Below are 23074 nucleotides of genomic sequence, written 5' to 3'. Positions count from 1 at the left end.
TTTTCTTGTGTATAAATAAAGACAAGTGCAAGAGCAGAGCGCGCATCGCAGGGCCCCCACTCTGATGTGAGCGTTCTGTGATCGCCCTTGTATACAAGTAAATGCTGCAGCGTCTGTGTGTGTGTTTCTCCTCTTAGAATCTTAGCTGAAGAAGTGTCATTTAGAATAAATCTCTTGACACCTGTAAAGTCTCAAAGTCGAGGCTTGTTCACATTCATTTGTGTCCATCACATCATGTGAATCAAGTTCGACTTCTCTACAGGAAGCGCAGGAGACAAAAGGCGAGGAGATGGACAAAGACAAGCATCAAGGATTGAGCTGCTCGGCTGCTTTGTGATACGGTACTTGACGTAGTTCTGGAAGTGTTGATGGTGGTTTTGGTGCTGATGGTGGTGTTGGTGGTGCTGGTGTTGTTGACGCTGCTGGTGTTGGTGGTGTTGGGGCTGCTGGTGGTGCTGGTGGTGTTGACGCTGCTGGTGTTGACGCTGCTGGTGGTGCTGGTGGTGCTGGGGCTGCTGGTGTTGGTGGTGTTGATGCTGCTGGTGATGTTGGAGGCCGGAGACAAGCGCGTCCCCAGTGTCGCATTCAGAAATGCGTCAAAGGAGCTCACTCTGGTGAAGGTCATGACTGAGTTTCGTCTCCTCCTGGCAGAGGGGCTTGGAGCTGTTAACACGACCGCCTGGAACCAAGAGCCGCCCTGCTTACACATCAGCGGGCCGCCAGATTCACCCTGAACAGACGGGAAGGGTCAGTTATTATTAGAATCTTATATTTTTCTGTAACTCGAAGGAGTTTGATACATGTTTGTTACCAGAAAACTTATTTTAACTAAAACTATTAAAAATAAATGACCACATTTAACTAGGTGTTAAAAGCATTTTTGATGGCTATAATCGAAGATAAAAACTCTTTGAGTTGTGAATGTTGAAATGTGCAGTTAATTTAAAGAGTCATCAGTCAAAGCTGATACAAACAATCATAAAATTTCCCCTCAAAAGAGTTTTATTCAGTTTCTGAACATTTGGAGAAATCAGAGAACTTTGTTTAAAGCTTCTGATAAGCAGCTAAATCCAAGGTCCAGAATAAACATGTCAGCAGACAGTGTGTTATGAGAAGAAGAATCCAGTCATTTACCTGCTGCAGTGCAAACACGTCTGTACAGATGCTCCCACTCGATGATGAGTTCCCACAGTTTACCACCGAGGTGTTAAACTGCTGCATAACTTCCTCAGCTAACATTATGAAAGATAAGAAAATCCTGATGTTTGACTAAAGAAACTGTAAGTGCAGTGGTCCACATGTGTAATCTGAGAGATGGACTGGTGCAGAGTCTGGGCAGAACTCTGTCAGCCTTCATGTTGCTGACTCACCTCCTCCTCTTCCAGGACTCCAACCGGCCGCCCAGCACGCCAAGCCCTCAGCGAAGGTTCGCCCGTTGTCCAAGCAGATGGGCTGGATGTAGTCGGTCAGGGTGGGCTGGGCAGATAGACGGAGGATGGCTATGTTGGTCCCGGTCGTGTTGCTCAGAGTGATATTTGTCACATTCAGCGTCACCTCAAAGGGGTTGGATCCATTTAGCTTCAGACGCCCCAACACGACAGTCCACTCGGACGCTACAGGGGAGCTGTGGGAGGAACGAAGCACACAAACATAATCTTCATCAGCTTCAAACAAGATCTACACCTTTACACTCAACTTCATGGGACTCAAGTTTAAACCTGGTGACATTCAGGCCTGGGTCTTATTAAAGAGGTGAAGCTAATCGGAGAGATCAAATAGACTGCAACAAGAGAAAATAGAAAAACCATCCAATAGAAAAACCTGCTACAGAACAAAACAGAACAGAAGTTTAATAAATAATGTGTAATAATCTGTCTTAAAGTAGGTGACAAGGAAAGAGTCCACACATGAAATTTACTTAAATTCTAGATATTTTATTAAACATAACCAATAGACCGATGCCTCTCTGTCTCATGTTTGTTTCCCTATTTGTGTCTCTCAGTGTGTCTTAGCCATGTTCCACGCCTTGTGTTTCATCCTTCCCGGTCTTCCCAGTCACTGATGACTAGTCCTGGGTATCGTCACTGATACGATTCTGATTCAAAAGGTCCCGATTCAATTCAATTTTGACTCAGACAGTCAGAAATGTTAGAATTATGATGATTTAAATAATTATCCATATCTCACACTGGTGAGACTTCATCAGAGGTGTAACCACCACAGCAGATTCCTTTGTGTCAAAGTAACTGAAGATAAAACTGAAAAACATGAAGGAGATTTTCCTGGTCTGGCTTTCTATAGCAGACAACCACCTTAAAAATATTCTGCAGTAGAACAGAAATGAGAGAAAACCACAAATCAACATATGAACATTACCTGATGCTGCTGAGGGGAGGAGAGTAATGTTACAGAGGCTTTATTAGAGACACAGCTAACCGTTTTACAATTTGGCATAGTTTGTAAAAGTTTCAAAGTTTTGAAATATTGAACATCAGAATTGAGTGTGATTTTTATCATGGTGGAAGGAAAACAGCCAAAGTAAGAGAGAATTCATGACAAAGTTTCTGAAATGTGAAGCCTAGTTTCATCTTCCTTTGCTGCTGGTTCAGTAAATTTTGGTTGGAAAGTAATGAAACCTGCAACTTCAGAGTCTGTGAGATGTCGGCTTTCAGCCCTGACGGCGCGTCTGTGTACGTGATGTCAGGTGAATGATCTGCGCTTTGTGTTTACATCCATTTACCTGCTCTCATTTGATATTTTAGCTGTTTGGTGGTTGTTGAAATAGTTTTGTGATCTTAAACCTGAGATTCTGAGTTTTCTGGAAAAATACATTTATATTGAAATATTGATTTGGGATTTAATGAATCAATAAATTCAAACTAAAATCTATTTTTTTAAACCCACCCCTAATGATGAGCTAGTTTGTGGCCAGTTTAGTTAGTGTTGCTTTGTCTTCTTTTGCCTTTTGTTTATATTTTTTTCGTGCCACCTTTAATAAATGGCTTGCCTTTAGTTAAACCCAGTTTTTGCCTCCACGTTTCTGCATTTGGGTCCTCACTACAAATGAGGACACCTGAGGTGGCTCATCTGGGTCCCCAGCTGACACAGGAGGCTGGGCAGGCTGTGGCCTCTGCCCTGATTCCTGCTTCATAAACCCCGCCAGTATCTCTACCCCTGAGCCTGAGGGACGAAAGACCAACTGGGTTCAAAACATTATGTGAAAGAAGGAAGGGGGGCAGATGTTCCAAGACAGCAAGTGTAGTGGTACGTGCCAGTTACATAAAGAGACAGGGAGCCCGATTTAAATGCAAGCATGTCAGGAAAAAGTGGAGACGGGAGTGAAAATGTTTTATATGAACAGCACTTGGCTGCATTTCAGTGATATTGGGGAACTGCAAAGCTGACTGAAGAATTTATAACATTAGCAGCTGGATAAATTGATATTCATTTTTATTTTTAAGCATTTCTATTGTGCAGGACAAAGGTTTCAAACTTATCCAGGCCTTAAACCTCGTGTGTGTTCTCCCTAGCAATGGTAGTATAAAATTTCTTTTTACAAAGCTTCCCTGAAAAATGCTAAATGTACAGTTCAGTGTTGAATGTTACATCAAATAAAATATATACAAAGTGTGTTTGAATGGCAGAGAAGCAGACATGTCTGCATGTAGCACACATCCTCAGTGTCTAAGTGAGTCTCACAGCACTGAATGTGCACTTGAAGCCATTTAGAATTATAATTTATAATACTTGTTTAATCTGCTGCTCAATGCAAAGAAGCACAAATTTTTAACAGTATTTTCATACGTTTTATAGCTTGTGGCCAGTCATACTACACAAAGTAGTTAAGCAATAAACAAACAACAAAAATGTTTGTGTTTTTACGACTACAGTTTTTTGTTGTTGTTGTTGCCTGTCCTGTTCGGTACTTTAGCAATCAGAATTGTTCTCTGCAGGCCAGGAAAGATGCCCAACTGATTTATTTTTTGAAGTGGAGAAAATAGGGCAATGCCATATTGGTCCACTTGACTGATCTATATGATTGTTATTGTTTATTTATTTATTTTATTTTAAGTTATTACAAATTGGACAGACAATTAGACAGAAAGGGAGAAAGAGAAACAGAGGAGAAGGGGGGACCGTAAGAGAAGACACTTGGAAAATCTGTTGGATCACCTGTTAAAGGAAGAAAAAATGAAACAAACAACAAGAGAACAACACAATAGAGAGATCAAAGCAAAAACCTAGATACGTGTAAGTAAAAGTAAATACTAAATATTGAATGTTATTGAGCAGCACGCAAGACCGACAGCGCTCGATACGCTTTGAGGTAGCAGCCGAGGAAGATATAGTTTGTGTCTGCAAGCACCTGTGTGTACACCTGTGTGCGTGAGCACGCTTGAGTTCAAAAGGTTTATCCATGTAACGATCTGCTAGAGGGTGTGGAGAGCCATAGCCCTGCCACCCAGAGCATGAGGCAGACATGGAGGATGTCATGGAATGGACGTATTGTAGTTGTTTAGAAGTGTTACAACCACCTAGTGGTAACTAAGCAGAATGTCTTTTTGTAGAGTCTGTCTCTTGCTCTCTTGCTCTTGTTCTCTTGCTCCAGTGGAAAATTGTAATCTGATGGCAATCTCTGCAATCCTGGTGTTAAAGTCCACAATTTCGGCTTCATCCATAAGTTCTTATACATTTAATGTGTATTAGTAAGTTTTGACACTGACATTGACAAATAATTTAGAGGCAGGTAGATGCTTGTATTTTCAGCAGATGCTTCATTTGTAGTTATGTATCCTTTACTAGAGCAATGCTATTCTCCCAGTGTAATGGAAAATGTCTTTATTGTGTATTTTGTATTCCTTTTCTTTGTACAGTTAAAAAAAGAGAGAGAATTTTTTTTCATCATTAAATCCTGCCAAGCACAACAAGCGGCCTGTTTCTTGGAGGATGAGGTGCTGGGAATAAAGAATGTTAAGCTAGCTGTATAGCTGAAATTACGTTGCCTGCAACAAACTTTAGTGAGGACAGCATAGAGGAGACCGAGGCCCGGAAATCCACAGGCCCCCCAGAGTGCGAAATCCCAGGGAGGACCACCGGAACAGCGCCACCTTCCCGGAACGAGCTGAGGAGAGCCCCAGGGGGGCTGCAGTGACAAGCCCGCAGGCCCTGCCAGCAGCCAGTCATGCCAGAGCGGACCGAGGCCCTGGCCTAGAGGCCCGAAGTCCAAGGGCACCCCACCCCCAGAAGGGGCCCGACCCGGCCACTGGCGCCAAGCCCCGCCAAGCAGCCACCGGATTAGTTACCAGACTACATAAGACAATATGTTGAGTTCATTCTCCACCTCCCCTGTACCTCTCTTTACGACCACAGTTTAAAAAATAATCTAAAAACACTTAACAGCCTGGGCAATGAGCTACCAGAACTTCAGTAATTTTACACATTTCTTAGAGTTTAATTTTCTTTTTTGTTGTCACAGCAGCTTTTTCTTCTTCATATAGAAAAACAGCTAAATATTTAACAACCTTTGTTATTTGTCACATACAGTATCATACAGAGTACAACGTGTAGTGAAATGTTCTTGTGTCCGTGCTGCAGACGGAGCCACGCCATTCTAGGGCTTTTTGGTCTAGCCAGGACCTTTACTGGATACTGGGTGGGAAACTGGCGATTCCCACTCCAAAGATGTGTAGTCTTACTACTACACTATTCAGCTGCCCGGATAGAGCTTAACTTTTTTACATTGATAGAAAGGGGGTTTCACTGGTCCAACTGTATGAGGCCCACTATGTATGACCCTGACCTCAAGATCAGAGGTCACATTTATGACAAATCTTGTTAATGTGATAACTTGAGAAAGACAATTTCGATATTTAAACCACAGGGGCATCTATTAAAAATTTGTGTTTCTATGCTTGTGCCCCCCAACGTAAAGGTTAAGGTCTGAGGACAAGTTTTCAAAAAATCTTATGAATGCGATAACCGAGGAAGGAATTCACTGAGGATTTTTAAATTGGTACCATTAGTGCATGTACAGAGAGGCTGAGGTGCAGCACCGGCCAGTACTTTTTGTTTATGCCATTCCATCTTCGTCTGTATTTGGACTCTCTTTCAACATCTTTTCCTACAATACATGATGGAGACAGAACAGACGAATCACCAATGTCATGTTGGTTCTTCTGTCAGAACCACCCTTTTCTCTTTGTCTGAATTCAAAACTGTTAAACTTAGAAATTGCTCAGTTTGACACTTCATAAAGAGAATTACTACTACTACTAATAATAATTAGTAATAATTACTAATCACTGTGCAACATCACCGTGGCTGCTGTGATGTCACCCATTGAACTGTATTATTATCTGTGCAAACTTCAACCTCAGCGGCAACTCACCTTGAGAAACAGTTGGCGCTGCTCAGTACTGAGTCCAAGGCCACCAGAGTCCCACCGCACACGTGACTTCCATTCTTCTGTAGGCTCGCCATCCACGGCCATGAGCCAGCTGTCGCCACTGAGGTTCCTCCCAAGATGCGAGAATTCCTCAGAGCTTGTCCACAGACTACCGCTGAGGAGAAAAACCAAAGGCAGTGACAAAGAAATGGTAAAAAATTACAGATCAATCAAGTGCAGACCCAGGACACGCTGGAGAGATTATATCTCTCGGCTGGCCTGGGAACGCCTTGGTGTTCCCCCGGATAAGCTGGAGGAGGTGGGTGGGGAGAGGGAGGTCTGGGCTTCTCTGCTTAGGCTGCTGCCCCGCGACCCGGCCTCGGCTAAAGCAGATGAAGATGGATCCCCCCCCTCTGTCCCCTTCTGGCCACCTGTGCCTCAATTTTATTCCACAACTTAGACATCCACATTATTCACACTGTCATAACATACACATATATATAGGGCCTTGAGGGTGACCACGCCAACGGCGTCCAGTGGATGGTCTGAGTATTCAACCCTACCTCTGACACCGGTGCCCACCTCTCAATTTTAAATCCATGTAGACATTGAGGGTTCTCGGGAGGGGCCGTGCTAACACCTGCTGCTCTCCGGCAGCAGCACCATGTCCTCCCCTGTTTTAAATGCACTTTAGAACAACACGCAGCAACACTACACATGAGCGGGAGGAGGGAGGTATGGGGTCTTCACACACCCCCGTTCTCTGCCAGCCATCGGGGCGGGGGGCTGGGAGGAGGTGTTGGCTGACAGATTGGCCTCCCTGCTTCTGCGAGGCCTGGGGCGGTCTGCTTGCCTCCACCCCGGGGGAAAGGGTCACATCTCTTGGGTCTGGGTGCCGTTTCCCCCTCTGGGGGCGAGGGTACCTGGACCCGGGGTATAGAGTATGTTTGGGGAGTGCGATTGTGTGTACATGTGCATATATGTCTATTCCTACGTTGGATGAGTGCTGAGTGTTTGTATATGTGTGCATGAGGGTGGGAATGCATGTTTGTGTCTGTGTGTGCCTGTTTGTCTGTGTTTATATGTCAGGTCAGGTCTTAGACTCCACCTCCCTGGGAACACCCAGGCCCTCCAAAGTGTGGAGGCCTATCTCCCCTCACCACACTCCCTGCCGGTAACTGATGCACTCAGGGGCCGGTGCATTGGTGGTTCTTGGTGTCCGGGGCTGGGCGCTCAGGTATACACCAGCTTACTCCCGGTGGCTACTTGGCGGGGCCTGGTGCCTGTCGCTCGGTCAGGCCTCTTCCGGGGCAAAGGGGGCCCTCGAACCTCCGGCCTCGGGGCCTGACCGAGCGCCTGCAGCTCGGCTCACTCTGGCACAGCTGGCTGCCGGCAGAGCCGGCGGGCGCGCCAGTGCAGCCCCCTCTGGCTTCTGCTCCGTGGCTACTGGGTGACCCCTTGTCTGGGGATCTCCTCAGCCCTTCCCAGGAGGGTGGCACGGATGCCCCTCCGGTGGTACTCCTTGGGCTCTCGCACTCTGGGGTCCCTGGATGTCTGGAGCCTGGATCTCCTCCATGCCTGCTTCATGCCCTGGGGGACGGGGCTATGGCCCTCCACACCCTCTAGCAGACCGTTACATGGGGAAACCTTCTGTATACAAGCGCGCTGATCCACACGGGTGTGCACATGGGTGTTCACTGTTCGTAGACATAAACTACACCTTTCTTAGCTGCTACTTCAAAGCACATTGTGCGCTGTCTGTGCTGCACAACAACATTCAATATTTAGTATTTATTGCTGTTTACACTTAGCTAGATTAACATGATGGTGTTGTGTTTAGTATGTTGCTTTGTTTTGTTTTTTTTGCTTGTTTTCTATTCTTTTTCTCTCAACAGGTGATCCAGGAGATTTTTTTTTTCTCTTTGTCTTTGTAAGTGCCCTTTCTCACTGTCCCTCTTCCCTTCTGTTTTTCTTTTCCTTCCTATCTTTCTTTTTCCCTTTCCTATCCCCCAATCATGTCTGTCTCATCTGTAACTACTGAAAATAAAATAAATAATAACAACAAAAGTTGATCAAATGGACCAATATGGCAATGCCATGATGATCCATTTGGCAGAATAAATCCATTTGGTATCCTTGTTGGTCTTCAGACAACAATTCTGACGGCTAAAGAACCAAATGGGACAGACAAAAAAAAAAAAAAAAAAAAAAAAAAAGATGAAGATGGATGGATGGATGGATCAATCAAGTGGATCAGTATGACAAAGTCGTAATGATCCAGTTGGGAAAATAAAATCTCTTGGGCATTTTTATTGGCCTTCAGACAGTAGTTCTGATTGCTACAGTGCCGGAAAGGGCAGGCCAAAAAAAAGGAAAAGAAATGGTAAAAAATTGAGCCACATGAACCCATCAGTTCAAGTTCAGGTAGTCTGGACTTGATTAAAGCATACAAGTTCATCTTAAGGATGCCTGAACACCACAGATCCTGAAAAGAGCTCAGAAAGTGTTTGCAGTGGTTGTATAATATAAAAGTTTAAAGGAAACAAAGTCTTGAAATGGAAACTTGGTGGCGCTGTCACTTGGTGTTCGCTCTCTCTGCGGTAGAGTATCACTTCCTGTTCCTGCTCAAACACAGTGGTGTTTCTGAGTAGCTTATCTGCTTAGCAATTAAGGTTAAATGTGAGCATAAAAAGTAATGAAGAGTAATGAGAGGGACTTTAGTAATAGTTTTCAGGATTTCTATGTTAGGTAAATTGCCCAAAATAGTGTTAAGGACGGATATGTGCTACCCCTAAAGGGGGTGGAAAACCAGGAGTAAATTTTTAAAGAGGAAACAGGTTAACTTTATAGAGGCTGTTTCCAAAGAGTGACAAAAGTAATGTAGGACCTTTTACCAGAAAAAGCTAATTGTATCTGTTTGGATTCAACCGTGAGCAGTGAGGGAAGTCAGAAGTGGGTTTAAACTGGGATTCTACTTACAAAGGGGGTAATACTTAAGGGAGGACAGTTCACAGCCCGGCGCACACGTGAGGTGCTGTCTAAGAGCTTGATGTTTGTTTTATTTTAGCTATTATTGTCACATGAAAGTAAACTTAATGGGATAAATCAGGGAATTATGTTGTGTTTCTAGGGGAAACACAAAAAGGGGGGAACTGTCATGTATTTAATATATATTCTTAGTGCTTATTTGCTGATTATATTGCTTTATGTGTAGGCCTTTATAAACTAGACCCAGACGAGACAAGAACTAGGTTAAGGGTGACAAGTTGCCCTGGCAACAGACCTTAGAAAGGGGAAGTTAGTGCAAAGCTGCACCAGAAATTTGACACAAAGAAAGAGGAACTGAGTAAACTGACTGTGTGTGTGTGACGTGCTGCAGAAATATAACCATGCTAGCTGCTACTGCATTCAGACTTGAGCTGGTGTCTGTGTGCTCAGTCTCCATTTTCCGGAAAATGTAAAATTAAAGATCATTTTTTGAGTTAGACCACTTTGAGCTTGAGTTTTTCTTCACCACCAAAACAATATAAAGAACTGAATTTAATAATAGGAAATGGCGTGTCACAAATTTAGAGGATCATCATTTAGCCTGGAGAAATAGTTTGCTGCTTTATAAGAAAGCCCTCTGCAAAGCCAGAACATCTTACTATTCATCACTGATTGAAGAAAATAAGAACAACCCCAGGTTTCTCTTCAGCACTGTAGCCAGGCTGACAAACAGTCAGAGCTCTACTGAGCCAACCATCCCTTTAACGTTAACTAGTAATGACTTCATGAACTTCTTCACAAATAAAATTTTTATCATTAGAGATAAAATGACCAATATTCATCCCACAGATGTAATATTATCTACAGCTACTTTCAGTACCATTGATATTCATTTAGACTCTTTTTCTCCAATTGATCTTTCTGAGTTAACTTCAATAATTACTTCCTCCAAACCATCAACGTGTCTTTTAGACCCCATTCCTACAAAACTGCTCAAAGAAGTCCTGCCATTAATTAATGCTTCAATCTTAAATATGATCAACCTATCTCTAATAATCAGCTATGTACCACAGGCCTTCAAGCTGGCTGTAGTTAAACCTTTACTTAAAAAGCATCTCTAGACCCAGCAGTCTTAGCTAATTATAGGCCAGTCTCCAACCTTCCTTTCATATCAAAAATCCTTGAAAGAGTAGTTGTCAAACAGCTAACAGATCATCTGCAGAGGAATGGCTTATTTGAAGAGTTTCAGTCAGGTTTCAGAGCTCATCACAGCACAGAAACAGCTTTAGTGAAGGTTACAAATGATCTTCTTATGGCCTCTGACAGTGGACTCATCTCTGTGCTTGTCCTGCTAGACCTCAGTGCAGCGTTCCATACTGTCGACCATAATATCCTATTGGAGCGATTAGAGCACGCTGTAGGTATTACAGGTACTGCACTGCAGTGGTTTGTATCATATCTATCTAATAGACTCCAATTTGTACATGTAAATGGAGAGTCCTCTTCACACACTGAGGTCAATTATGGTGTTCCACAGGGTTCAGTGCTAGGACCAATTCTGTTTACATTATATATGCTTCCCTTAGGCAGCATCATTAGAAGACATAGCATACATTTTCACTGCTATGCAGATGACACCCAGCTCTATCTGTCCATGAAGCCAGATAACACACACCAATTAGTTAAACTGCAGGAATGTCTTAAAGACATAAAGACCTGGATGGCCGCTAACTTTCTGCTTCTTAATTCAGATCAAACTGAGGTTATTGTACTCGGCCCTGAAAATCTTAGAAATATGGTATCTAACCAGATTCTTACTCTGGATGGCATTACCTTGGCCTCCAGTAACGCTGTGAGGAACCTTGGAGTCATTTTTGACCAGGACATGTCCTTCAGCGCACATATTAAACAAATATGTAAGACTGCTTTCTTCCATTTGTGCAACATCTCTAAAATTAGAAATATCCTGTCTCAGAGTGATGCTGAAAAACTAGTTCATGCATTTATTACTTCCAGGCTGGACGACTGTAATTCATTATTATCAGGATGTCCTAAAAACTCGCTGAAAAGCCTTCAGTTAATCCAAAATGCTGCAGCAAGATTCCTGACAGGGACTAGAAAGAGAGAGCAGATTTCTCCTGTATTGGCTTCCCTTCATTGGCTTCCTGTTAAATCCAGAATTGAATTCAAAATCCTGCTCCTCACATACAAGGTCTTAAATAATCAGGCCCCATCTTATCTTAATGACCTTGTAGTACCATATCACCCTATTAGAGCACTTCGCTCTCACACTGCAGGCTTACTTGTTGTTCCTAGAGTATTTAAAAGTAGAATGGGAGGCAGAGCCTTCAGTTTTCAGGCCCCTCTTCTGTGGAACCAGCTTCCAGTTTGGATTCAGGAGACAGACACTATCTCTACTTTTAAGATTAGGCTTCAAACTTTCCTTTTTGCTAAAGCATATAGTTAGGGCTGGACCAGGTGACCCTGAATCCTCCCTTAGTTATGCTGTAATAGACGTAGGCTGCCGGGGGATTCCCATGATGCATTGAGTTTTTCCTTTCCAGTCACCTTTCTCACTCACTATGTGTTAATAGACCTCTCTGCACTGAATCATATCTGTTATTAACCTCTGTCTCTCTTCCACAGCATGTCTTTATCCTGTTTTCCTTCTCTCACCATAACCGGTCGCAGCAGATGGCCCCACCCCTCCCTGAGCCTGGTTCTGCTGGAGGTTTCTTCCTGTTAAAAGGGAGTTTTTCCTTCCCACTGTCGCCAAAGTGCTTGCTCATAGGGGGTCATATGATTGTTGAGTTTTTCTCTGTACCTATGAAGCGCCTTGAGGCGACTTTTGTTGTGATTTGGCGCTATATAAATAAAATTGAATTGAATTGAATTGAAACTCACGTTGGGAAGTGGTTGGAGGCAATGTGGTTGTAGTAGTAGTAGGGGTGGTGGTGGTTGGCACTGGTGGCAGTCCTGGGCAGGTAACACTGAGATCACTGTTGGTCCCAGTGGACGTGAACGTCATGAAGCCCGGCTGGTTGGAGGAGATCTGGCTGTTGATCCAGGTCTCGAACTGGGATACTCTGGTGTAGACTCCTGGAAGATTCGGCAAGGCGCAACCGTTCCCACAACTGACGATTCCCACCTGAATCCAGCGACCGCTCTGCTTGATCACCATTGGACCTCCTGAATCCCCCTTTGAGAGCAGAAACATTTACTGTTAGCTGAGGAGAAGAAACTGTAGAAGGTGAAAATGTGCCAAACACAGGTAGCAACAATCACCTGACAGGAGTCCTTTCCTCCTGCACTTAACCCGGCACAGATCATGTTGTCAGTGATTGTTCCCACTCTATAGTTACAGTTACACTGCCTGTTTCCCACCACGGGAACCTCCACCTCCATCAGGTTGGGTGAAGGAAGGCACACTGAAGGGGTAAAATAAATATATCAGTTTGTAATAAATGACATGTGACTGATTAAATGCATCATCAAACAAAAGGGCGGCTCCACCAAACTTAAAAACAAAGTGCAGTCATGTGTGCAAACAAACGTGTTTGTCTGCTGGGGTTAAAGCTCTCTGCAGAACACAGTCACATGACTTTGATGTCACTCTGTCATCTTGTCCTGTTTTATGTTATTTGAGTATTTTAGATGAAGCACAACAGCTGCTGTTTTTAAACGTGATACAGAAATAAACTTGACACACAGACAGTAGATGGTCGTCAACATGTAGTAGCTGTCTAATACCACCGGGGGGCACTGTCAGATACACAGAAACTATACTTTCTTTTAACCAAGGATGTTTTTGACCTGACATCATCGTGCACACTCAGCATGCTTGCTGCAGGTCCAGCACTTCCAGACTGTTTAATTCACATAATCATTCTTTCTTGTTTTGAACTCTGCACAGATTTAACCTCATGGAAACGTTTAATTGCTCTAAATATTTCTGAGACACCAAACTTGTTTCCTGCATTATTGTCATAATTTCTCTAAAAACAATCAGGTGTTTTTATGACCCACCATTTTCTTTAGTACTGCCCCAGCCAGTGACCCAGCTGTTAACACCGCTGTAGAAGGTGCTGTTTGAAGCTGCCAGGCAGACGGGAGAAATGTAGCTGGTGAAATTCACAGATGAGGAGAGCTGCAGGAGGCAGATGTCGTTGTTAAATGATGTAGAGTTGTAGTTTGGATGTGGAATGATCTGTGTTACACTTTGAGATACTGCATTGGGATTAGATCCCTGTAGAGTCTGACGGCCCAGAGTCACAGTCACTCCGCTTGGGTCGGTGCTGAGATCATCAAGGAACACAAAACAGCATGCAGTTATTACGATGGCTAAAAAGAAATGATATTATTGACTTCCTGCCCTGTTAGATATTTATCCTGTTACACCCTCAGCCCCCAGATTAGGCTGTTTCATAATCTCTTTAAATCATGTTTAGTGTGCAGCTTCAGCCTCATTACTCACGTATTAAAGCAGTGAGCAGCAGTCAGCACCCACTGACTGTTAATGAGGGATCCTCCACAGAAGTGGGACCCAGATGTTTGCAGACTGACCTGCCAGGGCCAGCTGCCAACAGGGGCCACCTGTCCTCCTACAATCCTGGTGTTCAGAGCCGCCTGACCACAAACTAAAGACAGACATTAAAACACAGAGTGAGCATTACTGTATGAGCTGTAAACTCTCAGCATTACAAACTGCTGAGTGAGGACACAGTGATCCTGGGAGTCTACAGTTCACTCACAAACTAATATTCATATGAAACTAAAGATTTATTACACATAACAGTAAATCATTACACAAAGAAACTTTATCTTACCATCCAGCTGTGACTCAGACTCTGAAACACAGAAAACAAACAATTTTAAAACAAATAATCTTCATTCATCGTTCTGTGATTAGTTCACTGTCTGTAATAGTAGTGGGAAAATTGACTATCTGTGGTTAGCTATAAGCAACAGTCTGAGAAATGAAGCCAACCCCTGCAGTTCCTCTGACATCCAGCAGAGGCAGCAGTGAGTCAGTTCCCATAGACTCCCATGTTTAAACTTTACAGCAGAAATAAGTATTAGGGGAGGGTTTCAATGATCGATTTTAGAATTAAAATCGATGCTAGCTTGAATAACTCGATATGGACTAGTTGAATCCTGAATCGATTTTTAAATATAAATGTATTTTGCCAGAAACCCCAAAATGTCAGGTTAAAGCTTTCAGTTCAACAACCACTTAAACTACATTAGGCAGCAGCATACATTTGGGCACCCTTGTCGTTTTATTGATTTGAATACCTTTATCAGTAATTATTGGAACACAAAATTTGTCTAGTAAGCTCATTGACCCTTGACCTACATACACTGGCAAATCCAGTCATGAGGAAGGGTATTTAAGGTGGCCAATTGCAAGTTTTTCTCATCTTTGCATCTTCTCTGAAGTCTGGCAACATGGGAGCTTCAAAACAACGCTCAAATGACCTGAAAACAAAGATTATTCAACATCATGGTTTAGGGGAACGATAGAAAAAGCTATCTCAGAGATTTTAGCTGTCAGTTTCCACTGTGAGCAACATGGTGAGGAAATGGAAGACCACGATCACAGTTTTAGTTAAGGCCCAAACTGGCTGGTCAAGATAAGCAGAAGTGAAGGATGGTAAGAACAGTCATAGTCAACCCACAGATCAGCTCCAGAATTGAATTCAAAATCCTGCTCCTCACATACAAGGTCTTAAATAATCAGGCCCCATCTTATCTTAATGACCTTGTAGTACCATATCACCCTATTAGAGCACTTCGCTCTCACACTGCAGGCTTACTTGTTGTTCCTAGAGTATTTAAAAGTAGAATGGGAGGCAGAGCCTTCAGTTTTCAGGCCCCTCTTCTGTGGAACCAGCTTCCAGTTTGGATTCAGGAGACAGACACTATCTCTACTTTTAAGATTAGGCTTCAAACTTTCCTTTTTGCTAAAGCATATAGTTAGGGCTGGACCAGGTGATCTTAATTATGCTGCAATAGGTGTAGGCTGGTGAGTTTTTTCATTTCAGTCACCTTTCTCAAGCAACATGTGTTAATAGGCCTCTCTGCACTGAATCACACTTCTTATTGATCTCTTTCTCTCTTCCACAGCATGTCTTCTATCTAGGGCTGTCAGCGTTAACACCAAAACCGCGTTAACGCGGCATGTCTCCGTTAACGGGTTAACGCGGTTCACCCTTTGCGTGGTGCTGGACAGCGTCCACGCGCTAGCGCGGGTAGCTCGAATAACACTGACAGCCCTACTTTTATCCTGTCTTCCTTCTCTAACCCCAACCAATCACAGCAGATGGCCCCGCCCCTCCCTGAGCCTGGTTCTGCCTGAGGTTTTTTCCTGTTAAAAGGGAGTTTTTCCTTCCCACTCTCACCAAAGTGCTTGCTCAAGGGGGTCATATGATTGTTGGGTTTTTCTCTGTATGTATTATTGTAGGGTCTACCTTACAATATAAAGCACCTTGAGGCGACTGTTGTTGTGATTTGGTGCTGTATAAATAAAATTGAACTGAATTGAATTGAATTAAACTTACTGTTTGACTCAGCAGGATGAAAACACTGATGATCACATTTGTCTCTCAGACAGAAACCACACAGAGAAATACTGTACATACGCTGCATGTTGTACTATTAATACTGCTACTTAATTCCTGCAGTACCTGACAGGATGTTAAAGGAGAACTCCACTGATTTCTACAGCTGAACATATGTCAAGGTTGGCCCGGTCAGAGTCCTCACCCTCCATAAACACTACATGGTTCATTAGAAAATGGTTTTCTGGGACATTTCTAGGACTTTGCTTCTGGCGAGTCATCTTCTCAGTTAGTGTTTAGAAAACACAAAAGTTTTGCAATCATAACAAGATGTGGTGCCATCACAGTAAGTGACTCACTTCCTGCCCTGAACCACGATGAAGGATCCTGTCATCACTCACAATAAACTGACACTTCAAATTATTCACGTTTTTCCAAAAATGTCTTTCTTCAAAAAATGTGATGACTTTGCATCAAAGAGTGAAAAAGAAAAGCTGTTACTGGACAAGCAGCAGAAAAAACAAAATTACAGAGAAAATGTTCTGTTAATAAACACTTCAATCAGTTTTTCTTTCAGCTGCTTCATCAAAGGCAATGAAATGAAAAGAGAAACTTAGTTGAAAAAGTTTGCAATATAAATACTTGGTTTACACCATCAACAACTTACTGATTAATACCACCCATATGATTATGCGTGACATTTTAAAATCTATCTGTGATTCTAAAAGTAAAAAATAAGTAAGTACGTAAAATTTATTTATTAAGCACTTTTCACAGAAAGGCAGTCACAAAGCGCTGCACACAAAGATAAACAGTACAATCAATAGACATTATACACAATGTAAAACGTTTAAATGTAAATTAAAAATGTGAAGAATATAAAATATGTAGATCAGCAAAATGCTTCTTTAAACAGAAAAGTTTCTAACTGCTTTTTAAAAGAATCCAACCAAACGTAGTTGTGGTTGTAAACTGTTCCACAGCCTTGGTGCCACAGACTGAAAGGCTCCGCCCCCTTCTGTCTTCAGTCGTGTACCAACAGACTCTGAGTCTGTGAGCGGAGACGACGAGCAGCAGTGTATTTTATAAGAAGCTTGGATAAATAATCTGGGGCCTGGCCTTTTAGTGCTCTGTATGTTAAATAAAAATTGAAACAAAATAAAAGTTTAAAACTGAATCAAAGCTCATATAAAATAAAGCAGCTCTAATAACTGTGATACAGACGCTGACTGATGGAGAGCAGTTCAGCCTCTCAGCTGCTTCCAAACCAAACAGATCGTCACATTAATCTGTGTTTTAGCTTTCATAACCAGGATAAAGATGAAGCTAAAACACAACACCAGTCCTCCGTGTATTTCCTGCAGTGTCACTTTAAAGTGAAGCGATGTGCTCCTGAGTGTTTTCACCCTCTGAGTCGTACCTGATGCAGGTGTGTGCAGAGAGATCTTACCTTGGGTCAGGAGCATCAGCCCAGCAGCCAAACACATCACTTTGTAGAAAGCCATCGCTGTAAGATCCAGACCTCCAGACCTGCTGAGGCATAAATAACCTTCCTCTCTCCTCCTCCTCTCTGTCTGCATTAAACACACCTCTCTCTGACACACCCAACACTTCCCTCCAGCTCACCTGATCCCCCTCACATCAGACATCCTGTATTAAACAGCAATGTTGATGTTTTATTAATTAATAATGTTTTTTAGGATTAATCATTCATTTCACATCAGGAGACCAAAGTCAAAGCTGTTTTTCATTTGTTTGCAGTTTGATCAAAGAGACATTTCCCCTCACCGGGATTTTATTTACTTAAGAAACTGAAGGACAAGTAAGATCGAATGGGAATATGCAACCTTCTTCCATCTTCACCTTCCACCATTTCATTCTTGCCTCTGCCTTCAGTCACGTCCTATTGTCCATGAAGCAGACAGCGACTGTGAACTGAGTGAAAGGTCATCGTTTATTTGTTAACACTGCTGTGCGTCACATGTGGTATGCCCATGATACCTCTGTTTTGCTGATCTGATGCAGATTTGACGTAGCTACTTAATAGTTATTCATTACTTGAACAGTTTAGTTCACTTTTTCCCTCATGTGTACTGTGATCTTTTGTTTATTTTGTGTGCTTGTTCGCTTTGGCAGAAACCACACCATATCTCACCCGCATGTACCATCACACTGCATATTAGGGAAACTGCTTTTTTTGCAGCTCAGTCTCTGGATGTAAGACCATCCTTCTGATTAAGGATAATCACGGGAGCACCATCTAGCTTTCAGCCAACAGACACCATACTGCACTATACCTTTGTCTCAGCAGGTTGTTTGCTATGACTATAAATTGATCATGTGATCAGTGTAATTGATAAAACTGATCCAGGGTGGTGATGTTGTGCTCACTGGAGTGATTACTGGAACGCTGCATGGAACTGATCTTGAACTGTATTTATTTCTACAAACCAGCAGAAGCCCTTTGACTTAACAGGTGATTTAACTCATTTTAAAACTTCCTTCTCTTCTTGATTCAAGTCTGAACAGCTGCAAACATATATTTGTCATTAATGTAGCTCAGTTTGCACAGTTCTGATTTCACTTTCACTGCTGGGTTTTATGAAAATAAATAAATGTGTGTGCGTGTGAAGGAGGGGGTATTTTTGGAAACTGGTTCTCATGAAACACTGTAATGGTAACATTATATAAAGGATGTTGTACTGGAGGAAACATATATATAAATATTTGTTTCCTGGAACAATGCTTTCATGGCTGACACCAAACTGGATCTACCAGTCAAGTCACCTATTTTTGTAAGGCATAAACCCTACAATACTACAGAGAAACCCCAACAATCAAATAACCCCCTTAGAGCTTGCAAATGGTGACAGTAGGAAGGAAAAACTCCCTTTTAACAGGAAGAAACCTCCAGAGGAACCAGGTTCAAGGAGGGGCGGGGCCATCTGCTTGAACTAGCTGTGAGTGAGAGGAGGAAGATAGACGAAGATACTTTGGAAGAAAGTCAGAGATTAATAAAAACTAACAATTAAATGCAGAGACGTTTACAAATGCATAGTTAGTAAAAAATTCAACACCACTGGTGCTTTAGTCGATTTTCTATCAATTATTTTCTCCCCTTCTCTCCCCAGGAAAACCAACCTTATTAGCATGGTGTACCTAATAAAGTGACCAGTGAAGAGAGTGTAAGTCATTCTCTAGTCAAAAAGCCAATTAGTCAATTACAATTAAAAAGTATCTTTTGAACTGTAAATGGGTGTGTGTTATATTGGCTGTGTCCGAATTCAGGGGAAGGATGTTTAAAATGCCATATTTGGATGCAATGACGTCACAGCGACGTGACAAGGGCTGTCCGAATTCAAAGGCTGTGTCCCAATTCAGGGTCTGCACGCTTGAAGTACGCGCACTACACGTACTGCGTACGGTGTGTACTGTGGTCATGTCCAAATTCATGGGCTGCCTCCTCCTGAGGCCGCATTTGTAGACCGATTACATCACAGCGACGCGCCGAAGGCTGTCCAAATTCGTAGATTCCTCCGAATGCAGCCGACAAATGCGTCCTCCTTTTCCCCGAATTTGAAGGATGGGTTGGGTGTGTCCTTCGTGGCCCACCATATCCCAGAATTCATAGCGAGGCCCAGCCAAACTCCAGTTTCCAACAATGGCGGCCACTACTAAGTTTTAAAATTACTCTTACTAATCTTTCTGGGTCACAAAATAAACTTTTAACATATTTTCAGGCGAGAAAGTAGCTGTGTAAACGTCAAATATCTGCTTGGTTTATCAAGATATCGCATATTTGCAAAAGTGCTTCGACGTTTTCGGAGACGTCTGTTACCCACTACCTCGATAGCTAGCCGGGAGCTCGAGGGTCACTGAAGCCGCCGAGAACGGCACAACTCCCGGCACATCATTTTCAGATCACCACGGACTTTCGCTAATCAGGTTAAACATGATATATAAGTCACTTAGACAACCTAAAAATGTTATTGTTGGGCTTTTTTCAGTGTTTTATTTGTTCGTGAGTAAATCGGTTTGGCTGAGATTAAAGTTATTAGATTAGATTAGATAAAATAAAACATTAATCCCCCGGGTGGGTTCCTCCTTGGTTTTTTACACAGCTGAATAAACGTCAAATAGAAAACTGATTAAACAGAAGTGTGAGACGGTCGAGAATTTACGCCAGTGTCCTGTTATATTTTAGATAGCAAGGAGCAGACGGCCGAGTTTATTAAACTCCACCGAGACAGCGGTGACGCTAATCAGAAGGCTAGACCGTCCAATTTCCCCTGCCGTTTACTTCCGGCCTACCCGACCTTCTGAGGACCCGGCCCACGTAGACCGCGAAGGCCGGGTCCTCAGGAGGATGCAGCCCATGAATTTGGACACGACCTATAAGTACGAGAAGTGCGGAAGTGAGAGGCTTGTGAAATGAGATGGTCTAGCCTTCGTCGCGTTGTTCAGGTTGCCTAGCAACCATGATACTAACCGCGAGAAATGTGTCATACAGCTTTGTTTGACAGAAATGAAGGAGAAAAATGTTTTGTTGGTCATTCATTTTTGTCATGACATCACTTTGATTAGTTGAGTATCTGAGGCTGAGACCACGGGACTGTAAAACATGATAGTTGGGCTTCATTTCCGTACTGAACAGTCATTTCAATATTAGTTAGTAAATAACAATCAGCTAATGTTGTTCATGAGACTAAAATCATCTCACTGTGGTAATGTAAATATAATATTGTGAAGCGAGATCAATCAACTGCAGACCAGACAACAAACGACGGAGGCTCCAGAAAAGTGCAATCAAACGATAAGTTTATTACACAGGAGAAGAAACATCAGCATATGTCTTCCTCTGACAAGAATACACTGAATGGGGGTTTTATAGGACAGAGAATGTACGCCCCCACGTACACGTCAATTACAGGTCAAAAATACATTGTTGACAGACAAGGGTACATCTTGTACATTTTTAATAGCTATAAACAGACATAGAACTTCTCTTTTCTATAACACTTGCCTTTTAAGGTAATAAACTTCAAGCCTCAGGGTCTCTAATGGCTAATTATTGACCCTCGTCACCAATCACTAAGTAGACAGAACTGGCGCAGGTCTCAAAAAGAAGCAGAAGACACTTGGGCCTTCGCTCAGCCCTGCTGCTAGATTTATGTGTATTGTAAGCATGCATGCAATTAACCTGCTATGTTCCCATCCTCCCTCAACATGTATCACCTGAACATCGCGCCAGTGAAGCTTACAACCCTCCTGGATGGAACATCAACTCTAAACAAGCACAGATAAGCAATGTGTATAAACTGAACTAAACCTGTGAATAGAAAGGTCAATGTGGTGACAAACATCTTCAATGCAATATGAACCCTGTAAGAAATATTACTGATAAAATAATGCTGTAAAACATGTTATTAATACAGTTATCATAAGGCAGGTTATATGGCAGCAATAAAAGAATTTCTGAATCCTAACAATTGCCAATATTATATGTATTGTCAGATTATTATGGTGTATATATATATATATATATATATATGGATGGTGTAGTCGGATGGTAACAAAGAGAGGGAAGGTAGTCAGAACTGAGGGGATTGAACTACCAGAAGGCAACATTGCAGACATAGAGGGCAGTTAGAAGTACCTGGGGATCCCGCAGGCAAATGGGAACCATGAAGAGGCCGCTAGGAAAGCTGCAACCACCAAGTACCTGCAGAGGGTCAGGCAAGTCCTGAGGAGTCAGCTGAACGGTAAGAACAAGATCCGGGCCATCAACACCTATGATCAGGTACCCTGCTGGGGTAATAGGCTGGCCAAAGGAGGAGATAGAAGCCACTGACATAAAGACAAGAAAGCTCCTGACCATGCATGGAGGGTTTCAACCCAAGTCCAGCATCCTGAGGCTGTACGCTAAGCGGAAGGAAGGAGGCCGGGGACTGGTGAGTGTCAGCACCACAGTCCAGGATGAGACAAGAAACATCCACGAATACATCATGAAGATGGCCCCAAATGACAACGTGCTCAGTGAATACCTCAGGCAACAGAAACCCAAGAAAGAGGAGGAAGGCGAGGAACCATCATGGAAGGACAGGCCCCTGCACGGTATGTACCACCGGCAGATAGAGGAGGTGGCTGATATCCAGAAATCCTACCAGTGGCTGGACAAAGCTGGACTGAAAGACAGCACAGAGGCACTAATCATGGCAGCACAAGAACAAGCTCTGAGTACAAGATCCATAGAGGCTGGGGTCTATCACACCAGGCAAGACCCCAGGTGCAGGCTGTGTAAAGATGCCCCAGAGACAATCCAGCACATAACAGCAGGGTGCAAGATGCTAGCAGGCAAGGCATACATGGAACGCCATAACCAAGTGGCCGGCATAGTGTACAGGAACATCTGTGCCGAGTATAACCTGGAAGTCCCGAGGTCAAAATGGGAGACGCCCCCAAGGGTGGTGGAGAATGACCGAGCTAAGATCCTGTGGGACTTCCAGATACAGATGGACAAAATGGTGGTGGCTAACCAACCGGACATAGTGGTGGTAGACAAACAGGAGAAGACGGCCGTAGTGATCGATGTAGCGGTTCCGAATGACAGCAATATCAGAAAGAAGGAACACGAGAAGCTGGAGAAATACCAAGGGCTCAGAGAAGAGCTCGAGAGGATGTGGAGGGTGAAGGTGACGGTGGTCCCCGTGGTAATCGGAGCACTAGGTGCGGTGACTTCCAAGCTAGGCGAGTGGCTCCAGCAGATCCCGGGAACAACATCGGAGATCTCTGTCCAGAAGAGCGCAGTCCTGGGAACAGCTAAGATACTGCGCAGAACCCTCAAGCTCCCAGGCCTCTGGTAGAGGACCCGAGCTTGAAGGATAAACCGCCCGCAGGGGCGTGCTGGGTGTTTTTGTTTGTTTGTTTCTTTATATATATACACACACACATATATATATATATATATACATATATGTAGATAGATAGATATTACAGCAGTGAGCTTGAACTCTGGGTCAAAGATTCAAGTTGCAGTTATTTATATTTCCTATCACCTTAAATCTTCACTCAAAGACAAGTATCTTTGACAGTGTATATATAGATGTATTATACATAAGAGACAAATATTGTTCTTTTGATA

General features: G+C 43.0%; 1 protein-coding gene across 1 annotated transcript; it reads right to left on the bottom strand.

Moving 5' to 3' along the window:
- Positions 1-256: 256 nt before the first annotated feature.
- Positions 257-17449, bottom strand: LOC134626806 (transmembrane protease serine 9-like). Its single transcript, XM_063472728.1, has 10 exons — positions 17384-17449; positions 14200-14220; positions 13848-14010; positions 13400-13668; positions 12659-12801; positions 12278-12572; positions 6389-6560; positions 1371-1624; positions 1135-1232; positions 257-730 (listed from the first exon to the last, which is right to left on the bottom strand). Exons 1-10 carry the CDS (start codon positions 17436-17438, stop codon positions 257-259), a joined length of 1944 nt encoding a protein of 647 aa, XP_063328798.1. The 5' UTR covers positions 17439-17449.
- Between the last annotated feature and the right edge of the window lie 5625 nt (positions 17450-23074).

Source organism: Pelmatolapia mariae, linkage group LG4 (assembly GCF_036321145.2).
Source record: "Pelmatolapia mariae isolate MD_Pm_ZW linkage group LG4, Pm_UMD_F_2, whole genome shotgun sequence".
Taxonomy (NCBI): domain Eukaryota; kingdom Metazoa; phylum Chordata; class Actinopteri; order Cichliformes; family Cichlidae; genus Pelmatolapia; species Pelmatolapia mariae.
Note: the sequence above shows the minus strand (reverse complement) of the source record. Positions and strands in the feature narration are given on the sequence as shown.

Bases quoted from the DNA above. Each gene is read 5' to 3' on its own strand.
- LOC134626806 (XM_063472728.1), bottom strand. From the start codon at position 17,438: ATGGCTTTCTACAAAGTGATGTGTTTGGCTGCTGGGCTGATGCTCCTG. The intron at 12,802-13,399 runs GTGGGTCATAAA...TTACCCCTTCAG, and splicing joins GGGCAGTACTAAAGAAAATG to TGTGCCTTCCTTCACCCAAC. The intron at 1,233-1,370 runs GTGAGTCAGCAA...TCATAATGTTAG, and splicing joins GAGTCCTGGAAGAGGAGGAG to CTGAGGAAGTTATGCAGCAG.